General features: G+C 32.8%; 1 protein-coding gene across 1 annotated transcript; it reads left to right on the top strand.

Moving 5' to 3' along the window:
• Positions 1-991: 991 nt before the first annotated feature.
• LOC121992516 (transmembrane 9 superfamily member 1-like) lies at positions 992-14,092 on the top strand. The gene is made up of 12 exons (XM_042546961.1): positions 992-1,198; positions 4,968-5,160; positions 5,245-5,349; positions 5,481-5,498; positions 5,582-5,670; positions 5,771-5,923; positions 6,273-6,407; positions 6,491-6,657; positions 7,545-7,639; positions 7,871-8,244; positions 13,198-13,471; positions 13,565-14,092. The coding sequence occupies exons 1-12, from the start codon at positions 1,106-1,108 to the stop codon at positions 13,630-13,632; spliced, it is 1,764 nt and encodes a 587-aa protein (XP_042402895.1). The 5' UTR covers positions 992-1,105; the 3' UTR covers positions 13,633-14,092.
• Positions 14,093-24,536: the final 10,444 nt, after the last annotated feature.

Here is a 24,536-nt window from a genome sequence, read left to right as displayed (position 1 = left end):
TTTTAATTTTAAACATTATAATTTAAAAAGGAAATTTGAATAAAATTTTTATTGATTTAAATTTATTATAACCTAATTAATAAATTTCAATATTTTAAATTCTAAATATATATAATATACTACAAAACTAAAAAAAACTGGATTCAACTATGGACGTCTGAATTTAAATCCAGTGCCCGATTTGCACCGTGGCAAAACCAATATATATATATATATATATATCGCAGGATATCAATCGGTTTTTTTTAATTTTTTTAATATTTTAAATTTAAAAAATCAATTAAAAAAATAAACATTTCCTTATATAAATTTCTAATACATTAATATATCTCCTCAAGACCTCAACATATTACAATACTCAATAAATACTTAAATTTATTTTATTTTAATTTTTTTTAAACCAAACACTATAACTTAATTGGAAAGACTAAACCCTAGAAATAAAATCTAAAAACAAAAATAGCTTAAAAATTATAACCCAAATCCTAGAAATAAAATTTTTAAAAAATATTTTATTTATTAAAAAAATAAAATTTCCTTATATAAATTTCTAATACATTAATATATCCCCTCAACATATTACAATACTCAATAAACACTTAAATTTATTTTATTTTAATTTTTTTAAACCAAACACTAACATAATTGGAAAGCCTGAACCATATAGATAAAATATAAAAAAAAATAACTTAAAAATTATAACCCAAAACTTGAACCCTAGAAATAAAATTTAAAAAAAATATTTTATTTATTTTTATTTCAAAATAAAAAAAAATGAAAAAAATAAATCGAGTGATATCCTGGGCGGGCGCACATTCGTGCATTGTGCGGGCGTGCAGGATATCAAAACTTTATATATATATATATATATATATATATATATATTACAATTTTATTAATTTGGATCTCGCCCATTTTCATTCATATATCGTATTATCAACTATAAATTTCTCTTTATATGTTTGTTTTCTACTTTAATTAAGTCGATATATTTAGGAAATTAGCTCATAACGCAAATCTTTTTCTTAAGGGCTCGATCTCGATCCAAGCTTCGCGCGACCGCTCCGTCGCCGCGCTTCTCCGCTCTCAGATCCAGGCCGCGGCCATGTTTCCGGGAGCTCGATCTATCTCCGCAGCCTCATTCCTCCTCCTCCTCCTCGTTTCCTCCTTTGCTTCCGCATCCGAGTCGGACCACAAGGTATCTATCCCTACTGATCCTATTTCTTCTTTTGGTGATCTGAATGCTCGCTTCACCGGGATCTCATGGGACGACCAGTGTTTGGTTTCGGACTTCTCTTTTCTTCTGTTGATTGTGGTGCAGATCTGAGGATTGAGTTCCTCTGCTGAACCATTTGTTTTGCCAGGGATCGTAGCAAGATGGGATTTTTCTTGGTTTAACTAAATATTGAGTTTGGAATTTCTGGCTTGTGTCCCAGCTCATATGACTGAAGTGGAGGAGTTATTAGGCGTTATAATAAAGTTGGATATCCTATATAGCTTCCTTGAACTCGCCATAGTCGACAGATCACAGTTTGGAAATAAAATGGTTTATTTATTTGTTTTTTTTTATAAGAAGCTCTATTCATCTTCAGGGACAAGTTCACCTGCCATCTGCAGCGTATTGATCACTCTGTGCGGTTGCTTGCTTCTCTGTGGCTCGATAGCATTTTGTATGCTTATCTGGATATCTGGAATCATGTCATTTTTTTCGTGTGCTAGATTGTTTGATAATATGATGATTTTCTGTGTGAAAATGAGTGCCTTGAACAGTTGTATTCTCCACCTTTTCACATTACATCAAAACGCGAATTCCTATATTTTATTTTCTTGGAAACAATAAATGCCCCGTAGTAATTATTTATAATAATGCTTTGTCAAAAAGACTGGGAATCTGATGCGGCATTGCTCACTCGTTACTGGAAGGGTAAGTACCTCTTACATACTTCTTAGGGGCTTGGGGTGATCGACTTGTGTTGACAGGAAAGTACCAATTCTTCCACACGCCCAAGGATGACAATGCACATCTGTTTAACCAGCTACCTGACTTAAATGGGTCAGGTTTAGGTACCTATTTATTACAATGGGGTCTTTTGGTTATCAATACATTGAGTATTTGTGGGTATAAAAAGATTTTCTCATATACTTATTGTCTAATTAGGTACCTACAGATTACCCACCTATTATTCGGTAAAATATGGGTACTTGATGGGTATCCACTCAATTAAATGGATGGGTATCCACTCAATTAAATGGAGGTTCAGATTTTAACTTCTATATTTTATGCCAATATTTAGTGGTCAGATATCCAGTTAATTAAACAGGTAAAGGTACTAAAGAAAATCATGGATGCCTGATCCATTGCCATTCCTATTCACATTTAAGGGTACCAACTAACTCAATTGGTAAGGGCCTTGGAAGTTGTTGCCAAGATTTGAGTTTGAAACATGTCTTTCCTCTAATGTAAGTGCTTGAGACCTCTCATAGCCATATTTTCAAAAAAGGAAAAACTCTGTCAGTATCCCTGGCTTATTTTTTATGTATGCCTATAAGTTTGGAAATCCAAAAGTAGTATATAAAATTGACCAAATGCTTGCATATAGGGTTATTGTGTCTTGTGGATAAGTTGAAAAGTGGAAAGGTTTTGCCTTATCGATAAGTTAACAAAATACACAAGTTTTAGGTAAAACTTATAAGCTTTCACTTGGCATACAACTTTACCCTCACCAAAGATTTTAGGTTATGTATATGCAGACACACAATATATGGTGAACAAATTGAAATTAAAATTTTTTGAAACAACATATGTGGTGACTATAAGTGTATTATAATATTAATATGTTTTTTGTATATGAATCTTAATTTAAAGATTGATGACCATTACCTATAACTTACAAAGCACAGCAATTACAACAACACTAGAAGCAAAAATGTGATGTTCAAAATCCAGGTGACTAAGGGAACTGATATGTTTCTATCTGAGACATTACTATCACATGAGTCAACATGTTTGCAAGCCTTATGAAGATTATATAATCATCTACATATGCATGGTAGGTAATTCTAACTCATCTAACACTCTCTACACTCTCAATTGATCCAACAAGCGTTTTCTGATATTCTCATGTCTTATAGGATTTTTTGCAACTGATATACCTATAGATCTTCCCAGAAAGTGGTTAATGCTCACTGAAGTATATAGAATGTTTAGGCATAACATAAATTTTTTTTTCTTGCCCAACAATGTAATAAACATGGACAGAGTAAAAACCGTTTTCTATTTTAGTGTTATTGGTTGTGCATTTTAGCATTTATCATCAGAATATAGAACGTGTCCTTTTCCATGCCTATTAGCTACTGAATACATCAGTTGTCTGTCATTTACTCAGATGCAATAGGCATGGAATCACCACTAAATCATCTCAGATGCAAAAGGTCAGGAGATCATTCATTTTAAACTATTACCACTGTTTCACATTTACTTGTTTTCCACTTAAAACAGAATACTTTAATTTGCTGCTTAAGAGATGTCTAATTCTGTCTACAGTAGCATGCTATATTTTCCACCATTTTGCCTCTGAAATATTCTCTTGGTTTGCAATGTAATAATTATGCAGAAATGGCATCACTGACTTGGGATCTATCTTCTTATGTTCAACAAACTTCTTAGCCTTCCTCCACCTCCCCTAGCTAATTCTATTTATTTTGCATGTGATGAAGTATAGTTCTCATATGAGGGTATTGAAACCAAACCATTTTAAATGTATGTTATTTTCTTTTTGTTATTTGTTGTAGCTGATCTGTTAAGTGCATGAGTGGGGACAATTCCTTTATTTCCTCTTTTATTAACCCTAAAGCAATCTTACTCTCTTAATCTCGTTGACTATTTCTCCAACTGCTAATACTTGACTTATACACTAGCCACAATGTTTCTTTTCAAGTTAATGTAATCGGTGGCTTTTTAATATCTTACCATGGTTTTTAGATGCATTTCCAAAGCTTGAGTTAAGTTTGCCTCTGTTTTTGCTCTTGTTATTTTAATAATTTCACAAGTGTGCACATACAATGTCTGATAGCACTAGTGAAATCCATCACAAGCATGCCTATTGGGTGCATATCTCTTTGTTTCAGAAAAACCAGAATATTGATTTTGGTTGCAACTCTTGCAACGGGGAATGTTCTACCTTTCCTATTATATTAACTTGGTTCTTTATTATATCTTTATTGGTCACCTTAAACTGTATGTTCTTTATTTATGAGGTTATTTTTTGCACTGTCCAACAGAGGGCATGTATCAGTTTAATAGGTTCCATTCAAAGTCCTGATAAGTGAACTTGGGCGTGAATGCCCTTCAAGGTGGATCATTTTTTTTCTTCACTCCTGCATGATTGTATGATTTGCTTAACAATTGTCTTAGATAAGTTGTGATTTAAGTGACTAGTAAGATGATTTTTGAAGTTTATGCTTGCAGGATTGCAAGGAGAAGGTGAGAAAAGAAATGTAACTTGTTAATAGGTTTCTCGAAATTATAATTTTTGTGCCTTAAATACAATGTGTTCAGTAACAGTTGTGTCTTGACCAGGAAGCATAACTTGCAAGGTCTATTCGTTTCGATTTATGGTAGTGCAGTAGTATAAAATCTTATGCTATCTTTTTTGTTACATGCGAAAAACTTTCTCATATTTTACATGCCGGAGAAATGAGAGATATCTAGTTTAATTTCTACCTCCAATTTTATTAACCAATGATGCCAGTCTTTTCCATTTCTTCTAGTTTAATTTTTGTATCATGGAGATACAATATCATTATTTTGTTACTTCTTCCTACAGAGTTGATTTACATTTCCAAAATTTATTCTCTCCACTTCCGCCTGGGCCAAATAATTTCTGTGTACTGTTTTTCCATACTGATGCCACAAAATCTTTTTATGTTTAACATGGTTTTCATATTTGATAACAATTTATTTGCAGTACCAAGCTGACAGCCCGGTTACACTCTGGGTAAATAAGGTTGGTCCCTATAATAACCCTCAAGAGACATACAACTATTACAGTCTTCCATTCTGTCAGCCGTCTGAGAACCCTGCACATAAATGGGGTGGCCTAGGAGAGGTACTCGGTGGAAATGAACTGATCGAAAGCCAGATCCAGATCAAGTTTCAAAGTGTGCAGTTTTCTTTAATAGCACTGGTCATTCCATTGATGCTATAATCTTTCAATAACCATTTCATGGAAATTGATATGCCAGGAAATATTGAAAAGGAACCCATTTGCACTATTGATCTTGATGTTGCAAAAGTGAAGCAATTTACTGATGCTATAGAAAACTCATATTGGTTTGAATTATTCATAGGTGAGTTAAATCAATCATTCCTTCGTCCCTTTATCAGATTTTTTTAACCTGTACTAACAACGGCCTTTTGTTGTCTTGTTTATGTGCTCATGGTCAAATTTCTTTCTTCATTGGGTGCGGACGTGATGTAGATGACTTGCCTTTGTGGGGTATGTGCTTTACTTGCTCACATCTGTATGCCTCTGATCGTTTGGTGAGATTTGTTGGTTGCTGATATACAATTTCTACTTAGGCTTTGTTGGGGAGACGGACAAGAACAACAAGGATAAACATTACATTTTCACGCATAAGAGTATTGTCATCCAACATAACAAGGATCAGGTAGATTTTTTGCATTTAAATTTCCTACTGTGGAGAATTTTCTGGGTTACTTTTTTTTTTCAAAATTATTTCATGTATGTATCTCTTTTTTTTTTTGCAGATTATTCATGTCAATCTCACTCAAGAAAATTCTAAACTTTTGGTAGCAGAAAAAAAATTGGAAATGTCATATTCGGTAAAATGGGAGCCAACCAATGTGACATTTGCCCGCCGTTTTGAAGTTTACTTAGATTACCCTTTCTTTGAGCACCAGGTAGGTAGTGTAGTTCTGATTTATTCAGCAAGATTACTCCTTTTTCATCTGGAAACTTGAATACTATACTTGCAACTTCTTAAAACTCCTATTTCCTATGGTGATCATTGGTTTTGAAATTTTATACTCTATCCCAGACGACTAGTGAGTTACTTATATGCTGATTGCATCAGTTTTAAATACTGGAAGTTAACTAAATATCGTTAATATTTATTTGTTAAATTCAAATATTCTGCATCATATTTGTTCAATAAGCTTATGGTATTTAGCATGTTATTAGTCATTATTATGAATAATTTTATCTACAAATGCTTAGTCCTTGTCATTGAAACTGATCTCCTTAATGCAGATTCACTGGTTCTCTATCTTCAATTCTTTCATGATGGTCATTTTCCTTACTGGACTGGTTTCTATGATATTAATGAGAACTCTCAGGAATGATTATGCAAAATATGCTCGTGAAGATGATGAACTCGAGACTCTGGTAATTACTCATTGAGATTACCTTATTGCTATCCATTTTTAATATTTGTTTTAGAAATTTAATATGATTCAGTTTGTTTGTAGGAAAGGGATGTGAGTGAAGAATCTGGATGGAAACTTGTTCATGGGGATGTCTTTCGATCCCCTCGCAGTTTGGTTCTTCTATCTGCACTTATTGGTACAGGTGCCCAGTTGGCAACACTTGTTCTTCTGGTGATATTGTTGGCAATTGTTGGAACATTATACGTGGGGTATGTCTGCAATTGTGAATATGCTTAAAAAAATTAGTTCATTATTGACTCAGTTAATACATATCATTTATATTGCGATGGAACTATTGTTACCAGAGAAATTTAGACCAATAGTCAATTCCATAGTAGCACATTTTAATCATATGGTTCGTATCCATTGAATGGTTTGATCAATTCAATAAATTTGTTCACATGCAAATACCTCTTTAGTATGGAAAATCATTATTGGTTCAACTCTAAAATAGTACCCTCTGCCTTTATATATTGCCTTCTTGTAATTTTCCATTTACTTTCCTAAGTTAATTCGCTGTATTTTTTGCTTCATTGTTTAAAATGCAGTTCCAGTGTCCACTAGGAAAATTAATGTTATTCTACAATTTTTGCTACTTGTTTTAGATCAGGTAGATTTTAGTGTGAAATAATTCTAAGACAATGTGAAAGGAATTTGATCTCTTGCTCTTTTGTCTAACAATTCTTGGTAGCTTGTATATTGCAACAAGCTTTGGGTTGATTAATTAGTATGTCCTATATATATGAAAAAGATTGAAGATGGTCTCCTGTAGTTTTTATCAACGAGATCTGGCAATTCGAACAATTACTTTTGTAATTTTTGTTGCTAATCAATTAATAACAAAGACACATACAAAAATTAATATTATAATACTGCAGTAATGCTAAAAATGATTTAGGCCCTAGAATACTGAAAATGCACATTTTGTTTCAGTATTTGCATTTCTATGTTGAAAACAGGCTTAAATAGCAATGTGGATTCTTAGGAACATAATACAATAATTTCATTCTTATGTAGTTGAATAGCATTCTATAATCTAGGTTTCTTATCTGAACAAAAAAAATCCCTTTTCATTCTTTTTCTTTTTGTTGACCAGGCGAGGATCTATAATTACAACTTTCATTGTATGCTATGCTCTCACGTCTTTCATTTCTGGCTATGTTAGTGGTGGACTTTACTCACGTAATGGTGGTATGTCTCCTTCACATGACTGCCTTTTAAATCATCCGGGACCTTCATTTAAAACATGGCTTTTGGTGAATTTGTAGAACTTCTGCTTTGTTCAATTACAGATCTATGCACCAAATGTGCATGTGAAATGCACACCACAATCATATACGACAGAGAATCTCACAAGAGGAAAAATTCTCCCTTTTTGTGAGGTTTAACATGAGACTAAAGTTTTTCTGTTTTTCTTATCAGGTAAAAGTTGGATAAAGGCAATGATTGTAACAGCATCATTCTTTCCATTTCTGTGTTTCGGAATTGGTTTCGTACTAAACACCATCGCTATATTTTATGGATCACTAGCAGCTATTCCATTTGGGACAATGGTGGTCATGTTGATACTATGGGCATTCATCTCATTTCCCCTAGCACTTCTAGGCACTGTTGTCAGTAGGAACTGGAGTGGTTCACCAAACAATCCATGCCGTGTTAAGACCATTCCTCGACCTATCCCCGAAAAGAAATGGTATCTTACACCTTCAGTTGTATCATTGATGGGAGGATTACTTCCATTTGGTAGCATCTTCATAGAGATGTACTTTGTGTTCACCTCGTTTTGGAACTATAAGGTAACCTACTTCTCTTCTGCAAGTTTACGCTATTCTCTTCTAATGAGTGATGTTTCATTTGGCAATTGGGTGTATGTTCCACACTCATCACTGTTTTTTTTTAAATAACTGTAAATAATGCACCGAAAGAAAATGAAGGAGAAAGACTGAAATCTTCTTTTATACATCTATAATTCAGATCTTAATATATCATTAAATAGAAGAGAGTGTATAAGTCCAAATCTTACAAAATAAGGAAATATTCTAATCCTAATAATTACCTTCCTAAATTTATTTCAATCAAATAAAATCATGACATATTAAATCTAATCAAATCATGCCTAATTTATTGACACTCTCTCTCAAGTTGGTGCAAAGATGTTCATTATGCACAATTTGCTAACTTGTGTTTCAAAGAGTTGTCTTGAAAGACCCTTGATCAAAACATCTGCTACTTGTAGCATGGTTGGTACAAATGGAGTGCAAATTATTCCATCTTCCAACTTTTCTTTTATAAAGTGTTTATCAATTTCAATGTGTTTTGTTTTATCATGTAGAACTAGATTATGAACAATATTGATTGTTGCTTTGTTATCATAGTGTAGCTTCATAGGAAGTTTATTGGTCTCTTTTGTTCATCCAAAACTCTCTTTAGCTAAAGAATCTTACATACTCCTTGAGTCATTGTTGTAAACTTAGCTTCTGCACTGCTTCTGGCTATAATACTTTACTTCTTCTCCAAGTTACCATGTTGCCCCACACAAATGTGAAGTACCCTGAAATTAACCTTCGATCAGTAATAGAGCCTGCTAGTCTGCATCTGTATATACTTCAATGTTGCTTTTCTCATCCTTTCTGAAGAAAAATCCCTTTCCAGGTGTTCCTTTTAAATATCTTAGGATTCGGTACACTGCATCCATATATTCTTTGTATGGAGAATGCATGAATTGACAACCCAAGTTCACTGCAAAAGCAATGTCTAGGCAAGTATGAGACAAGTAAATTAGTCTCCCAACAAGTCTTTGATATCTTACCGAGTCTATTGGAGTGCCATTTTTTATATCTCCTAGCTTTGCGTTCACTTCAATTGGAGTATCTTCTGTCTTGCACCCACCCATTCCAATTTCCTTTAAAAGGTCGAGAATATATTTCTCTGAGACACCATGATACCTTTCCTTGATCTTGCTATCTCCATTCCAATAAAGTACCATAACTAACCCAAGTCTTTAATCTCGAATTCTGTGGCTAGGTTTGCTTTCAATTTGCTTATCTCTTTTATATCATCTCCTATTAAGATTATGTCATCGACATACACGATTAGCATAGAGATCTTGTCTTTCTTAGATGTCTTTGTAAATAAAGTATGATTAGATTATCCTTGGGCGTAGCTTTGACTTTTTACAAAATTTGTGAACCTCGAACCATGCTCTAGATGATTGCTTCAATACATAGAGAGATTTTTTTAGCTTACATACTTATGATCCAAATTGATCAGAAAATCCTAGGAGTGTCTTCATGTAGATCTCTTCTTCTAAATCACCATTTAGAAATGTATTTTCACATCTAATTGATTTAGTGACCAATCGAGATTTGCAACAACTGATAACAAGACTCGAACTGTGTTCAATTTAGCCACTAGAGAGAATGTTTCAGAATAGTTTACTCCGTAAGTTTGCATAAAGCCTTTAACAACCAAATGAGCCTTGTTTGTTCTAGGGGAACCGTCTAAGTTGTACTTTGTGGTGAATACCCACTTAAATTCCTCAAAGTAGAATTCTTCTGTAGGGCTCTCATTTTCTCAAAAATTGCTTCTTTCCACTCAGGTATCTTTAGAGTTTCCTGAATATTATTTGGAATATTAACACTGTCAAGTTGTGAAACAAAAACACAATAGGAAGGAGACAGATTTTTATAAGATACAAAATTCGAAAGTGGGTGTTGTGTCCATGATCGAACTCCTTTCCTTAGGGCAATAGGAAGATCAACTTGACTTGAGGAATTTAACTCAGACATACCTTGAGTTCTATTGTCAGGGATCTTTGACTAATCATTGTTAGTCTCATGATTTTGCCTTTGATAAGATTCTTGGCTTTGTAGATGGACAATTTCTTCTTTTTTTGAGCCCAACCTTCCGTTCTGTAAACAAGACTTTTGAACCAATTGTTACTCTTTTCTATCATGACATTGTTTTGAAAAGGCACAGGTTTAGGTTCTTCGAATAACATGTTAAGTCCGACTCATTTACACATTCATCTTCCCTATTATGCTCCCTCTAAAGATGAGAATCGTAGTAAGATTGTCCAAAAAATGTGACATCCTGGGATATCATTTTTTTTTTGAAATTGGATCAAAACATTTGTATCCTCTTTGATTTGTAGAGTACCCAATAAAGATGCATTTATAAGATTTTGGATCAAGTTTAGAATGTCTTGGATCATGATTGTGAACGAAGAAAATGCTACCAAAATTTTTTAGGGAAATATTTGTGAAGAGGCGAGAGTTACAGAAATAATTTTGAAAGGTTTTTATCGGAGTTTGAAATTTTAGTATCCTTGTTGGTAATCTATTTATTAAATAAGTAGCGGTTAGAATCACATCACCCCAAAAGGTACTTTGGAACTTTAGTATGAAAACTTACAGCCCTTACAACTTCGAGGAGGTGCCTATTTTTTCTTTCAACCACTCTATTTTGTTGAGGAATGTGAATATAAGAACTTTGATGAACAATTCCTTTCTCACCAAAAAAGTTTCCTAGCAATTGATTGAAATATTCTTTCCTATTATCACTACGAAAAATTTTAATCTATGTTTGAACCATATTATAAAAATTTATGAACACATTTCCAACATCAGATTTGTTTTTCAAAATTAATACTCAAGTCATTCTAGTATGATCATCTATAAATGTGATAAACCATCGTTTTTAAGACAATGTTACTATCCTAGAGGGACCCTAGACTATGTATCAAAGTAAATAGCGCTGATTTTTTATATTATTGTAATGGAAACACCGAGCGATGATATTTGGCTAATTCACAAGATTTACATCTAAACAATGAAGGACTTTTATTTAAAAATAACTTAGGTAACAATTGTCTTAACTATTGAAAGTTAAACGATAATGTCATAACATAATCTCATTGTCATGAGTTAAAACAGGTCTTGAGGTCTTGTTGGATGAAAATTGATCCAACATTGAAGATGTAGAGATCATTGTCCTGTCTAGCATTGCTAATCATCTTCTGCAAAGCCAAATCTTGAAATTCACAACGAGGACAAAAAAATAACATGATAGTTAAGATCAAAGGTAAGTTTGCTGACGGATAACATATTATATGATAAATGAGGCACAGGCAAAACATCTCTAAGGACAAGGTAAGGAGAAACAACAACAATTTCTTTCCCTACGATAGTAGCAAAGGATCCATAAGCAATTTTAACCTTTTTATTCCCTGTGCACGATATGAAGAAAAAAATTGTGATATGCTTGTCATATGGTCGGTGGCACCTGAATTTAATATCCAGGAACCATTTGATTTTGTGCTGGCAATAGAAGCTATAGGGGATATACTTGTTGAGCTAAAGAGCAGGAAGAGTTAGAATTTTTAACAGAGAGACTGAAGCATTTTATACATGTGCTCTATTTGATCTTTTGTGAAAGGAAGAGATTCAGAGGTCTAGAATCAATACCACTTGTTTGAAGGGCCCGAACGACACCATTAGTAGCTTTAGAGCTGCTGCTTGACTTCTTTTTATAATTTGCTGGTTTGCCATGGATTTTTCAGCATGTCTCCATTGTGTGCCACCACTTGTGGCACCTTTCACATTATATTTTTGGCTGATCGCCTTCAAAATTGGTCCCTTTGGTGACAAGGGTACATCCCTCACTATCCACTATCTTTGGTTCTTCAATTTCTTTTAGCATCACTTGACGTCGAGGTTCCTCTCGATGGGAGAACACTTCTCTAATTTCTCCCAAGTATTCGTCCCCTAAGTTCATCAAGCTCCTTATTTAAACCTGCGAAAAATAAAAACACCCTGCTTTTCTCTACCTTCTTTTTATATCAAATATCATCATTGGTATTTTCCCATTCCTCTTCAAATAAATCTAGTTCTTGCCATATAGCCATCATTTCATTGTAATAGGCAGTAACATCTCGATTTCCCTGTTGCATTCTCCACATTCTAATATTTAATTCGAACAGTTGAGAATGATTCTCCATATCAGAGTAGGTTTCATGTACAACTTCCCATACATCATGGGCTATTGGTAAGAACATGAAAGCGTTGCCAATGATAGGGCCCATCGAGTTAATATGCCAAGTAGCCACCAAAGAATTTTCTGAGCACCATTGTTTGTATTTCGGATCATTCGAAGTTGGTGGTTTTATTTCTCCATTCAAATGTCCAAGTTTCCGTTTACCATCGATTATCCAGCGCACATATTGAGCCTATTCAAGGTAATTTTTTCCATTAAATCTATGCATGGTGATTTGGAGGGAATCATACAAAGATATTTGAATTGGTCGGTTTCCTCCTTCCAAGGATGATGCATTGTCGTCGGTGGCTGATTCAAACGAATTTTGCCGACCATAGCGGCTTTGAAATTCATGACCTAGAGCCAGACTTTGATACCCATGTAAATAATACACCAAAAGAAATAAAGGAGAAAGACTGAAATATTCTTTTATACATCTATAATTCAGATCTCAATACATCGTTAAATAGAAGAAAGCGTACAAGTCCAAATCTCACAAAATAAGAAAATATTATAATCCTAATAATTACCTTTCTAAATCTATTTAAATCAAATAAAATTATGACATATTTAATTTAATCCAATCATGCCTAATTTATCGATAATAACATTTATCCATTCAGTTTTTTATCCCATCTAAAAGTTTTTAGACCAAAAATATGAGCATTTGTGGAAATGGATATGCCCAATCGAACATTTACATCTTGCTTGTGCAGGTTTATTATGTGTATGGCTTTATGCTACTAGTCTTCCTGATCCTCCTAATTGTCACCATTTGTGTGACCATAGTTGGTACATATTTCTTGCTAAATGCCGAGAACTATCACTGGCAATGGACTTCATTCTTCTCTGCTGCCTCCACCGCCGTCTATGTGTACCTTTACTCTATATATTACTACCACATGAAGACCAAGATGTCGGGTTTTTTCCAGATGAGCTTCTACTTCGGTTACACTTTGATGTTCTGTTTGGGTTTAGGAATCCTATGTGGTGAGTAAGCATGAGATCGTTATGTTGAAATTGAAAATGCATGCTTTTACATCTTCTAAGTCGCCTCTTGTGACTTTCGGTTTTGATACTCAGGCGCTGTGGGATATCTTGGCTCTACTTTGTTCGTGAGAAGGATTTACAGAAATATTAAGTGTGACTAGCCCAAGAAACAAGCAGAATGATCCATAATTCGATACCAGGTGCAGGGCTACAAATTTTTGGAACCTCACATTTTCTTACGACGAGAACGAATTACGATAAGTAAGATCTGACAATTCTTGATGTAAATGTGTGGTTTCCTTTATGTTTTTGAACTTTCAACGAATGCTGCATTTTAGAATTGCTTTAGTTCCATAGCCTTCGGATGTACTTCGTTTAGACAAGCAATCAACCTTCATGGATTTGATCAAATCGTTAAGGATCTGTTTCTATCATATTAAATCTACACACGTGCCATTGCCGCTCACAAGTGTTTATTTTTTTAATCAAATTGTAAGGGATTTTTTTTAATCAATTTTATGGTGTAAGTTACATTTTCCATGTTGATATAATTTCAATATTAGGGAAGTACTCAATATTCATGATTGATGAACAAATTGTATATAGACATGTTTAAGGTAACTATGATCTATGATCTTTTTTTTTTTCTGACATTTAATTCAAAAATATATTTATCAAATATATAAAGAGCATGTGTATTTGTAGCACTATTCTGTCTGTGTTATATTTGATAATGGAAAGTTCATGGAATGTTTACAGAGAATCACGTTACTTAATATTATGATTTTTTTTATAAGTATAGTTTTATCTATCAAATTTTTAATAATGAAATATTAGATTTACCACTGCATAGATGCTATTCCCCTTTCCTTTCTTTTTTCCATTTATTTTATTTATTTATTCGTTCACATTCAATTTTCTAAAATAAATAAATAACATTTTAGAATAATAAATTTTAAAATTAGTTTTTTTTTTAAAATAGCTAAATATTGGTAAATGAACAATTTAAAGATAGTTTATATATGTTTTGATAAATTTAAAATGATTGTAGTTTGGCTATGTTCTATTTACGAAAGAATGAAACAAATTTAATATGAAAAAAAAATCTTTAAAAAGAAAAAGAAAGAAAAGAAAAAAAAAAAAGTTCGTTAAGATAGTTGGCACGTTCGCGATTGCTTCGTGACGTCGCGGGCTTTGATTCAGAACACGAGAATGGGCTCGACTAGGAAGGAGGATAGTTCTCATTTGGGCAATAAAAAAAATACTCAAAGAATAATGGATTTATTAATCCCTAAGTCCATTATTTTACCGTAGTTAAGCAAAGGAAAGACGATTCATCCTTTCTCTCATTCACACCTCCAAGTAAGCAGGGGTACAGAAAAAAAATATATAAAATCCCATATTGCCAAGTCGGATGCAAATCGACTGACAATATCGGATGTGCAAAACTTCCCATGCACTCGACTAGATTACAATATTTTTGTTTATTGTAATTTGAATAGATTATATTGAGTATGTAATTGCAAACTAGATAATAGTTTGAGGTTACTTAGGAGTTTTGTTAAATGTAAGCTCCTTATTGACCTTGCCTTAAATCCATGGCACCTGCTAGATTGATAGATGTGCGATTGACCAAAGTCTGATAGATTTGGGATTGACCAAAGTCAGCAATACAGATCTAAGAGACCCTAATGCACCAAGGATTCAAATCTTACGACCATCAAGGATTTACCTAGTGGGCGAAATAGGGAGGAAGAGCAGTAAGGAGGGGATATATGGATTATTTAAAAAAATTGAAGTTAATGATCTATGGGGAAATTTGTTCTTATGATTTTTGTTAGTGCAGTCAGCATCGATAATCAAACGTATATTTTGATATATGATAAAGGGTTTAAAATTAGACATTATATGCTTAATTGGTAAACTTATTGTGCAGGTCCCTAAACATGAAAAGCCGGTCAGGAAGACCAGACATTAGGCATCAAGAAAGCCTAGTGGTTTAGGACGACCAGATACTAGGCAAGAAGTCTTAGTGGATCAGAAGGACCAGATACCAAGTAAAAGATTAGCTGAGTTGATCTGACAATACACTTGATGGGTCAGCTAGACCAGACATCAAGTAAGGAAAGTCCTTGTGGGTCGATCAAACTCTGAGCAAAAGAGGAAGTCCATATAAGTTTGGAGGACTAGATGTTTGGTTGATAAGTTAAGTTAAGCTCCAGGAGAATAGTTCAATGAGGTTGTGTCCCGATTGGAACAAATCTTAGGTGTTGATTCGACTGAAGAAATCAATGGAAGTTTCTAAATTGAGATCATACAGTTTTAACTGACGTATTAATGCATGCACATTTATTTGATTCTAAGTCTATTTTACAAAATCATTATTATTATATTATATTACTTGGTTTTGCAGAAAACAAAGTTCAAGGTGATTAAAAGGTTTGGCTGATCAAACTAAATGGTTTAGTTGATCGATCCCCAGTGATGAGATAAGATTATATTCAAATTGAGACGAAGAAGGAAATGTTGTCTCGGTTGATCGATAGCATGATCAGTCGATCGATCCGATTTTGGTAACTAAAGTTCAGATCAAACAACAAAGGAAATAACAGAGTTCAGTCGATCGAATATAAGATCGGTCAACCAAACATTTGGTAAGAGCAGATTGGATAAGATCGGATTGAGAAGCAAAAAGAAATTTAGAGGTTCAGTCAACCAAATAGGGAGTCAGTCGACTGATAAAGGCAAATTTCATGGAGATACGATCTGAAGGATCAAGTAGAGACGATTGGGGGGGGAGAGGGTAAATATTGTTCGTTTAAAAAGATTTTCTTTTAGTGTTGATTCATAGAATAAATATCAAAGTAGTAGCGGAAGTTAAACTAAAAAAGATAGACAAGTTCGGTTACTTGATTTGGAGCCTATGGTGACTCATACTCCAAGACCCGCGATCCTTGATCGCACCGTTGGACAATTCATTAATAGTCTTCTTTTTAAAAATTTCGAAGAAGAAGTAACTAGTATAAATGATGTACAGGATAGTAACAAACTACTAGCTTAACAAAGTAATGCAAGCTTTAAAGTAAACCGACAAAGATGAAAAATTGAAGCGCAGATCGTTGGAGAAGAGTCGTAGCAGCTTGCACGCATAAATGAAGCTTAGTAGTAGCAGCAACACGAACAGAGAGAATGAGAATGTTGCTAGGAAAAATTTGATTGCTTTGGCTTTGATCTCAAGGCCTATTTATAAGTAGCACTCAGTCAACTGAAAAGACATTCAGTCGACTGATCCATTAGGTCGACTGATCTTCCCATCGGTCGACGGAACATGCTCACTTCATTCTCTGATGAGATCCAATCTTTGCGTAATTAAGAGCATTAATTGTTTGGTCGACTAATCACCTTGATTGGTTGACCAATCTGTCTTATTTCTTTCTTCGTTCAGATTTGAATCTACCACTGTGTATACCAAAATAGGTTTGGTCGATCGATTTCTGGGTTCGGTTGATCGATCCATCTAAATTCCATCTTTGCTCTACGCGATCTAAATCCTATCACATCAACTAGGTTCGATCGACTGAATCTCGTGTTTGTCGACTAATCCCATCAATTTCTGTAAAACAGAGTTAGTTCCACAGTATATAGAAAATATCCATGCAACACAGTTAGCATAGTAGTGTAATGAAGCATGAGTAAGAAAAGATAGTAAGGCTTGTCTTGATCTCAACTTGGAAACCTCTCGATTTCTTCAGTTGAATCAACGACCTAAGGTTTGTCCCTTCTCAGGATATGACCTCCCTGTCACTCCATTCCAGTTGTTTATCTCAATCTACCTGCAAACATCGGGTCCTCCAGACCTGTTTGGACTTCGATTCAACATCAAATCGTCTCACCCGGACTTCCCCTTGATATCAAGTCCTCCATACCTATCGAGTCCAACTGCCAAGTGTCAGGTCCTCGACCCACTTAGACTTTCTGCCTGACTTCCATGATCTACTAAGACTTTCCTATCTAGCAGTGACTAGGGCTTTTTCCTGGTTGAGTAAACTGCCTGCATACTTAGTCAATTCATCAGATCACAATAAGACTTAACTTGAACTTTTAACAATATTAAAACTCAAGTTTGATTCTGGTGCACCCTGCACCAACACGATCTGGGCAGATCGTGAACCTAGATGTGAAGCTGGGCAATTTCTAGAGTTTAGTCGACCAAATAAAAAGGTTATAAAAGGAGCCGCAAAGTCAGAGGCTGGATAATCAAATCTTTCATCATGTCATAGTCTTCATGCTGCTCAGAACATGCAAGTGTTGCTACTATGATGCTAAAAGGCTCTCTAACAATCTACGCTCATCTTCTACTTCTTTGATTGTTGGTATATTATTTTTATTAATCGCATTTGTTCAAGGTGATAGAAGTTTATTACTATCCACCTTCATTCATTGTACGAGTTTGCTTCGTCTTTTATAGTAGATTGCACATCGAAGTGATCAAAGATAGCGGGCTTTGGAGTAGTAGTCGGTTGGGCTACAAATCAAGTAAAACCGCCTGAGTCTTTTATGTCTTGTTTTATTTTTCTGCTTTCTAACTATATTTTCGTATAAAGAAAGGTTTTTCGATGAGCGATATTCAACCCCCTTTCTATTGCACTTTTAGTCCTACAATTGGTATCAGAGCCATGTTACTTTGCATAAGTTTAACAACTTTTTCCGAGTTTTTGAAAAATTTCTTGTTGTCATAAAACAAACTATTAAAATCTCCTTAAAATAAAAGTTCTCAAATTGTCTTTCTCCTTCTTATTAGAATACTCTTTCTCCATTGCACAACTTATCCCAAGACCCTAAAAAGTCTTGGATTTTATGAGTACAATCTCTGCAAGAGAAATGTATTAACAAGAAGGATTTAGTACTATTCATCTACTACTATTCAATGACAATAATTTCATTTATTGGAAAGGACAGATGAAGTATTTTATGCAAATCAAAATTGATATGTGGATCAACGTCAAGAATGACTTCACTGTATTGGTAGATGAAACTAGAAAACTACAAGAAATGGACAAGGGGAGACAAGTACCAAAAAGAAGGCCCAATACAACATTCGAGCAACAAACATATTATTGTGTGGTCTTACAAAAGAAGAACTAAATTGGATCGGTCCAATCAATGGTGCAAAGAATCTCTAGGATAAACTAATTGAACTTCATGAAGGAACGCCCAACTCAAAGGTGACAGAACGAGACCTACTTGTAAATTCTTTATTTAACATCCAAATGCAGAATGGAGAATCCGCAAGTCAACTGCATGCAAGAATCAAGGATATTTTGAATATGCTTCACTCAATCAGACAAACAATGGAAAATTAGGATCCAATAAGGTATGCTTTAAAAGCTTTTTCCCGAAAGACATTGTGGACATCAATGGTTGATACATATAAGGGTATCTAGGGATCTTTCCATTGTTAAGTTAGACAAAATATTTTGCAAATTTGAATTACATGAACAAGCTAACTCAAGATAAATTGAGAAAGGTATAGCTTTGGTTGTAGGACAAATTAAAAGGGGAACCAAATCAAAACCTTGATCGATGTCAAAATCAGAGGAAGAATTAGAATCGGATGAGGAAGAAGAAGATGCAACCATGAAAATCATAAATCTAGTACAAAAGATGTTCAAGAAGAAGAGCTTTACTAGAAGGGACATCAAAAGAGCAATCCTACCACATGGCAAATCAAGCAGGTCTATATCGGAGGTAACTTTCTATGGATGCAACGAAAAAGGATACTACAAATCTAAGCGTCCCAACCAAAAGAAAGACAAGTAAAAGAAGTCAAAGAAGAATAGAGCTCTCAAAGCAACATGGGATGAATTATCTTCAGAGTTGGAGTTAGATCAAACCAACTTCATGGCTCTAGTAGAAAGGTACTACTAGAAAATTAGATAAATATGAGAAAATGGTTAAATCTCTCCAAAAAGAGGTAAAATTCCTTAAGGAAGAGATCAGTCCAAACCCTCTAATTAGCCAAGTTCAAGAAGGAACTCCAACTCAAGCCCAAAAATTTGAGGAAGAAAATTCCTTCTTTAAAGGTCAAGTTGAAAAGTTTAAGACAACATTGGAAAAGTTCACTTCAGGCTCCAAGTATCTAAATATGATATTTGGAATCCAAAGGGCCATGTATAATAAAATCAGACTCAGATACAAATCTAACACTCAACATAAAACCTACATGTCTCTATTAACTAGAAATGATAATAAATATGTTCAAGCATGGGTTCTAAAATCAAAATTAATAAATAAAGTAGGAAATAATAAATTCTTGATTCCAAAAGAGTATGTTTACTATATAGATAAACATTACCAAATCTGTGATTAGGGGAGAAAAAAATAAAATAACATTGATCTAGGAGGAGCATGTATTTTCATTTTTTTTCTTTATTGTTTGACTTAGTTGTTTATTTTATACTTTAAAATGCCATGCTTTCTTCTTATTTAAATTAGAATGGTTAGATATAGAAAAAGTTTAATAATCTAGACAACCTAGTAATGGAATGAGTTGGGATGATACTAGGTTAAGGAAGTTTTGTCGAAGGCATATCTTAGGTTGAATCATATGTATTCTATTTAGTACACTAGACCCAGTGGATCTAGTTGAAGCTACCTTAGTTAAACATGAGCTAGTTAGATTAAAACCTAATATTAACTTCTTTGGGTTGGTTATTTTTGGGAAGTTTTGTTTAGACACGTGGTTACTTTAGTGATGCCCGTGTGACTTACCATAGCATGGCAGCTTACTCTATAAACTCCTTGATAAATCTAAAACTAAATTTGAATCTAACATAAAATCAATCAGCCTTTCTCAAATTCTAAATAATCAAATCAATAATTAATCAGTTTAAAATCAACCTTAACTAGATTCAACTTAACTATTTTTAGTTTTCAATTTGAAACCTAATTGAATTTTAAAGTTAATTCTTAATTAGTTGTATCTAAAAAAAATAATTCTAAATTAATTCAAAAATAATTCTTAATTAAAACTTAATCAATAAATCAAAAGGTAATTAACACTTATTTAAAGTTTAATAATCCAAATCAAAATTCAAACTTAATCAATAAATCAAAAGGTAAATAACACTTATTTAAACTTTAATAATCCAAATCAAAATTCAATTAAAACTTAATCAATAAATCAAAGTTAATTAAAACTTATTTAAACTTTAACAATCCAAACAAAATTCAATTAAAAATTAATCAATAAATTAAAAGTTAATTAAAACTTATTTAAATTTTAAATCAAACCAAAATTCAACTAAAATTTAATTAAACTTAAACAAATTAAATTAATCCAAATTCAGAATTAATCTAAATTAAACAAATTTAATAAACAAAATAATTGACCACGATAAAATCTAAATTTACCTGGACAAGTTAAGCATCTCATATAACCACAATCATAGGATTAACTTGCTTGATTACTTAGGATTTGTGAGATGTTAAAATAAAACTAATAATTTCTTTATTTAGTGAAAACTAATAGAATAGACTTTAGTTAATACTATACTTATCTATTTTGGATAGTCTAGGTTCTACCGTAGATTGCATTAACTGATAGATCTAGGTAACCTTTTGTATCTCACAAACACTTAAGATTTAACTTGTCTATGTATTGGGCCATGTAGATAGGTGTGAGATGTTAGAATTTACCTTTAATTCAAGATGTAGACAAGTGCATCGATATAAACCAAGGGGTCTAAACTCAAAAGAATCACTGAAAGTGACTAACTCTATACTAAACTCATTGATCATTCAATATCAATTGAGTAAAGGAAAAAGGGGTTAGACATTTCCCTAAGGATGAATTTTTAGATGTGTTATTTTAAAACAAATTACTTTGAAAAATAGTTTTTCAAATATTTTTTGAAAAATAGGTGTTCAGTCAACTGAACTTAAATGTTCACACGATTGAACATATTGTAGGATCATTGGCACGTGAGAGAGGAGGGGGGGGGGGATGAATCACATGTATTTAAAAAAACTTTATCTTTTTTGAAACTCAAAGGAAAGTGAGCGCGCAGTGAAAAAACGCCTAAGTGCGAAAAGAAAAATAGAACGCGATCGATTTACTTTATTTGGAGCCTTCAACGACGTATACTCTAAAACCCAAGTTCTTTAGACCTATCAACGGGTAAACCACTAATATTCTCTATCGGTAAACTCTCGATAGAGTACTTGAGTACAAAAATAGCACTACAAAAAAACACAAATTTGGGGACAAAATTTTGGAACGAAAAATATTCGTCCCAAAATTGGGACAAATTTAGGGTCGAAAATAAATTTCGACCCAAATAACCAACAAAATTTGCAACAAAAAAATTTCGTTTCAAGTTTGCAACATAAAACAAATTCGTTGCTAAATTTGCCCCCAAACCTGGAACGAATTAAGAATTTGTCGCAAATTTAGGGACAAATCCTAGATTCGTCCCAGATTTGGGAACGAATCGAGGATTCGTCCCAAATTCTGGGACGAATCGAGGATTCGTCCCAAAACTGAAAATATTTTTAAATTAATAAAATCAAACACCTAAGGCTTAAATATGGACCTAGAGACATCGGAATTTGATGAAACAAGTTTCTATGCATCCGTATCATTGAGCTGATCGTAAATACGTCATCATCCATAATTTTTAATTATAATTTTCAGTGATTTGAATTTTTAACACCAAATTAGGTCAAATTGGGATTAAAAAATTCCAAAAATATATATATTTGGTAAAAAAATATTTTTATTGATAGATTTACGATCAGAACAATGATACGAGCACATAGAAACTTGTTTCATCAAATTCCGATGTCTCTAGGTCCGTATTTAAGGCGTCCAATTTTTTTTTTTTTTAATAATTAAATATTTGGGACGAATCTCTGGATTCGTCCCAAAACTAAAAATATTTTTAAATAAATAATATCAAACGCCTAAAGCTTAAATATGGACCTAGAGACATCAGAATTTGATGAAACAAGTTTCTATACATCTGTATCGTTGAGCTGATCGTAAATACGTCAACATCCTTAATTTTTAATCAATATTTTCAGTGATTTAAATTTGTAACACCAAATTAGGTCAAATTGGGATTAAAAAATTCCAAAAATATATATATTTGGTAAAAAATATTTTTATTGATATATTTACGATCAGGACAATGATACGAGCACATAGAAACTTGTTTCATCAAATTCCGATGTCTCTAGGTAGATATTTTTTAAAACATATATAGGTTGATACTAACTAAAAAGGTGTTGTGTACTGAACGGTTGTAAATTAGTATCCGAAAGCTTAAATATAGACAAAGAGACATCAGAATTTGATGAAACAAGTTTCTAAGCATCCGTATCGTTGAGCTGATCGTAAATACGTCATCATCCATAATTTTTAATAAATATTTTCGGTGGTTTGAATTTTTAAGACCAAATTAAGTCAAATTGGGATTAAAAATTTCCAAAAATATATATATTTGATTAAAAATATTTTTATTGATAGATTTACGATCAGGACAACGATACGAGCACATAGAAACTTGTTTCATCAAATTCCGATGTCTCTAGGTAGATATTTTTTAAAACATATATAGGTTGATACTAACTAAAAAGGTGTTGTGTACTGAACGGTTGTAAATTAGTATCCGAAAGCTTAAATATGAACATAGAGATATCAGAATTTGATGAAACAAGTTTTTAAGCATTCGTATCGTTGAGCTGATCATAAATACGTCATCATCCATAATTTTTAATAAATATTTTCGGTGATTTGAATTTTAAAGACCAAATTAGGTCAAATTGAGATTAAAAATTTCAAAAAATATATATATTTGATTAAAAATATTTTTATTGATAGATTTATGATCAGGACAATGATACGAGCACATAGAAACTTGTTTCATCAAATTCTGATGTCTCTAGGTAGATATTTTTAAAACATATATAGGTTGATACTAACTAAAAAGGTGTTGTGTACTGAACGGTTGTAAATTAGTATCCGAAAGCTTAAATATGGACATAGAGACCTCGGAATTTGATGAATCAAGTTTCTAAGCATCCGTATCGTTGAGCTGATCGTAAATACGTCATCATCCATAATTTTTAATAAATATTTTCGGCGATGTGAATTTTTAAGACCAAATTAGGTCAAATTGGGATTAAAATATTTCAAAAATATATATATTTGGTAAAAAATATTTTTATTGATAGATTTACAATTAGGACGACGATACGAGCACATAGAAACTTGTTTCATCAAATTCCGATGTCTCTAGGTCCGTATTTAAGGCGTCCAATTTTATTTTTTTTTTAATAATTAAATTTTTCGGACGAATCCAGAGATTCGTCCCAAACTTTGGGACGAATTCATGGATTCGTCCCAAAAATAAAAATATTTTTAAATAAATAATATCAAACGACTAAGGCTTAAATATGGACCTAGAGACATCGAAATTTGATGAAACAAGTTTTTATGCGTCCGTATTATTGAGCTGATCATAAATATGTCAACATCCTTAATTTTTAATTAATATTTTCAGTGATTTAAATTTTTAACACCAAATTAGGTCAAATTAGGATTAAAAATTCCAAAAATATATATATCTGGTAAAAAATATTTTTATTGATGGATTTAAGATCAGGACAATGATATGAGCACATAGAAACTTGTTTCATCAAATTCTGATATCTCTAAGTCGGTATTTACGGCCTCCAATTTTGTTTTTTTTTAAATAATTAAATATTTGGGACGAATCTCTGGATTCGTCCCAAAACTAAACATATTTTTAAATAAATAATATCAAACACCTAAGGCTTAAATATGAACTTAGAGACATCGGAATTGGATGAAACAAGTTTCTATGCGTCCGTATCGTTGAGCTGATCGTAAATACTTCAACATCCTAAATTTTTAATTAATATTTTCAGTGATTTAAATTTTTAACACCAAATTAGGTCAAATTGGGATTAAAAAATTCCAAAAATATATATATTTGGTAAAAAATCTTTTATTGATAGATTTACGATCAGGACAACAATA

Source organism: Zingiber officinale, chromosome 6B (assembly GCF_018446385.1).
Source record: "Zingiber officinale cultivar Zhangliang chromosome 6B, Zo_v1.1, whole genome shotgun sequence".
NCBI classification, from domain to species: domain Eukaryota; kingdom Viridiplantae; phylum Streptophyta; class Magnoliopsida; order Zingiberales; family Zingiberaceae; genus Zingiber; species Zingiber officinale.
This window is presented reverse-complemented; position numbering and strand designations above follow the sequence as displayed.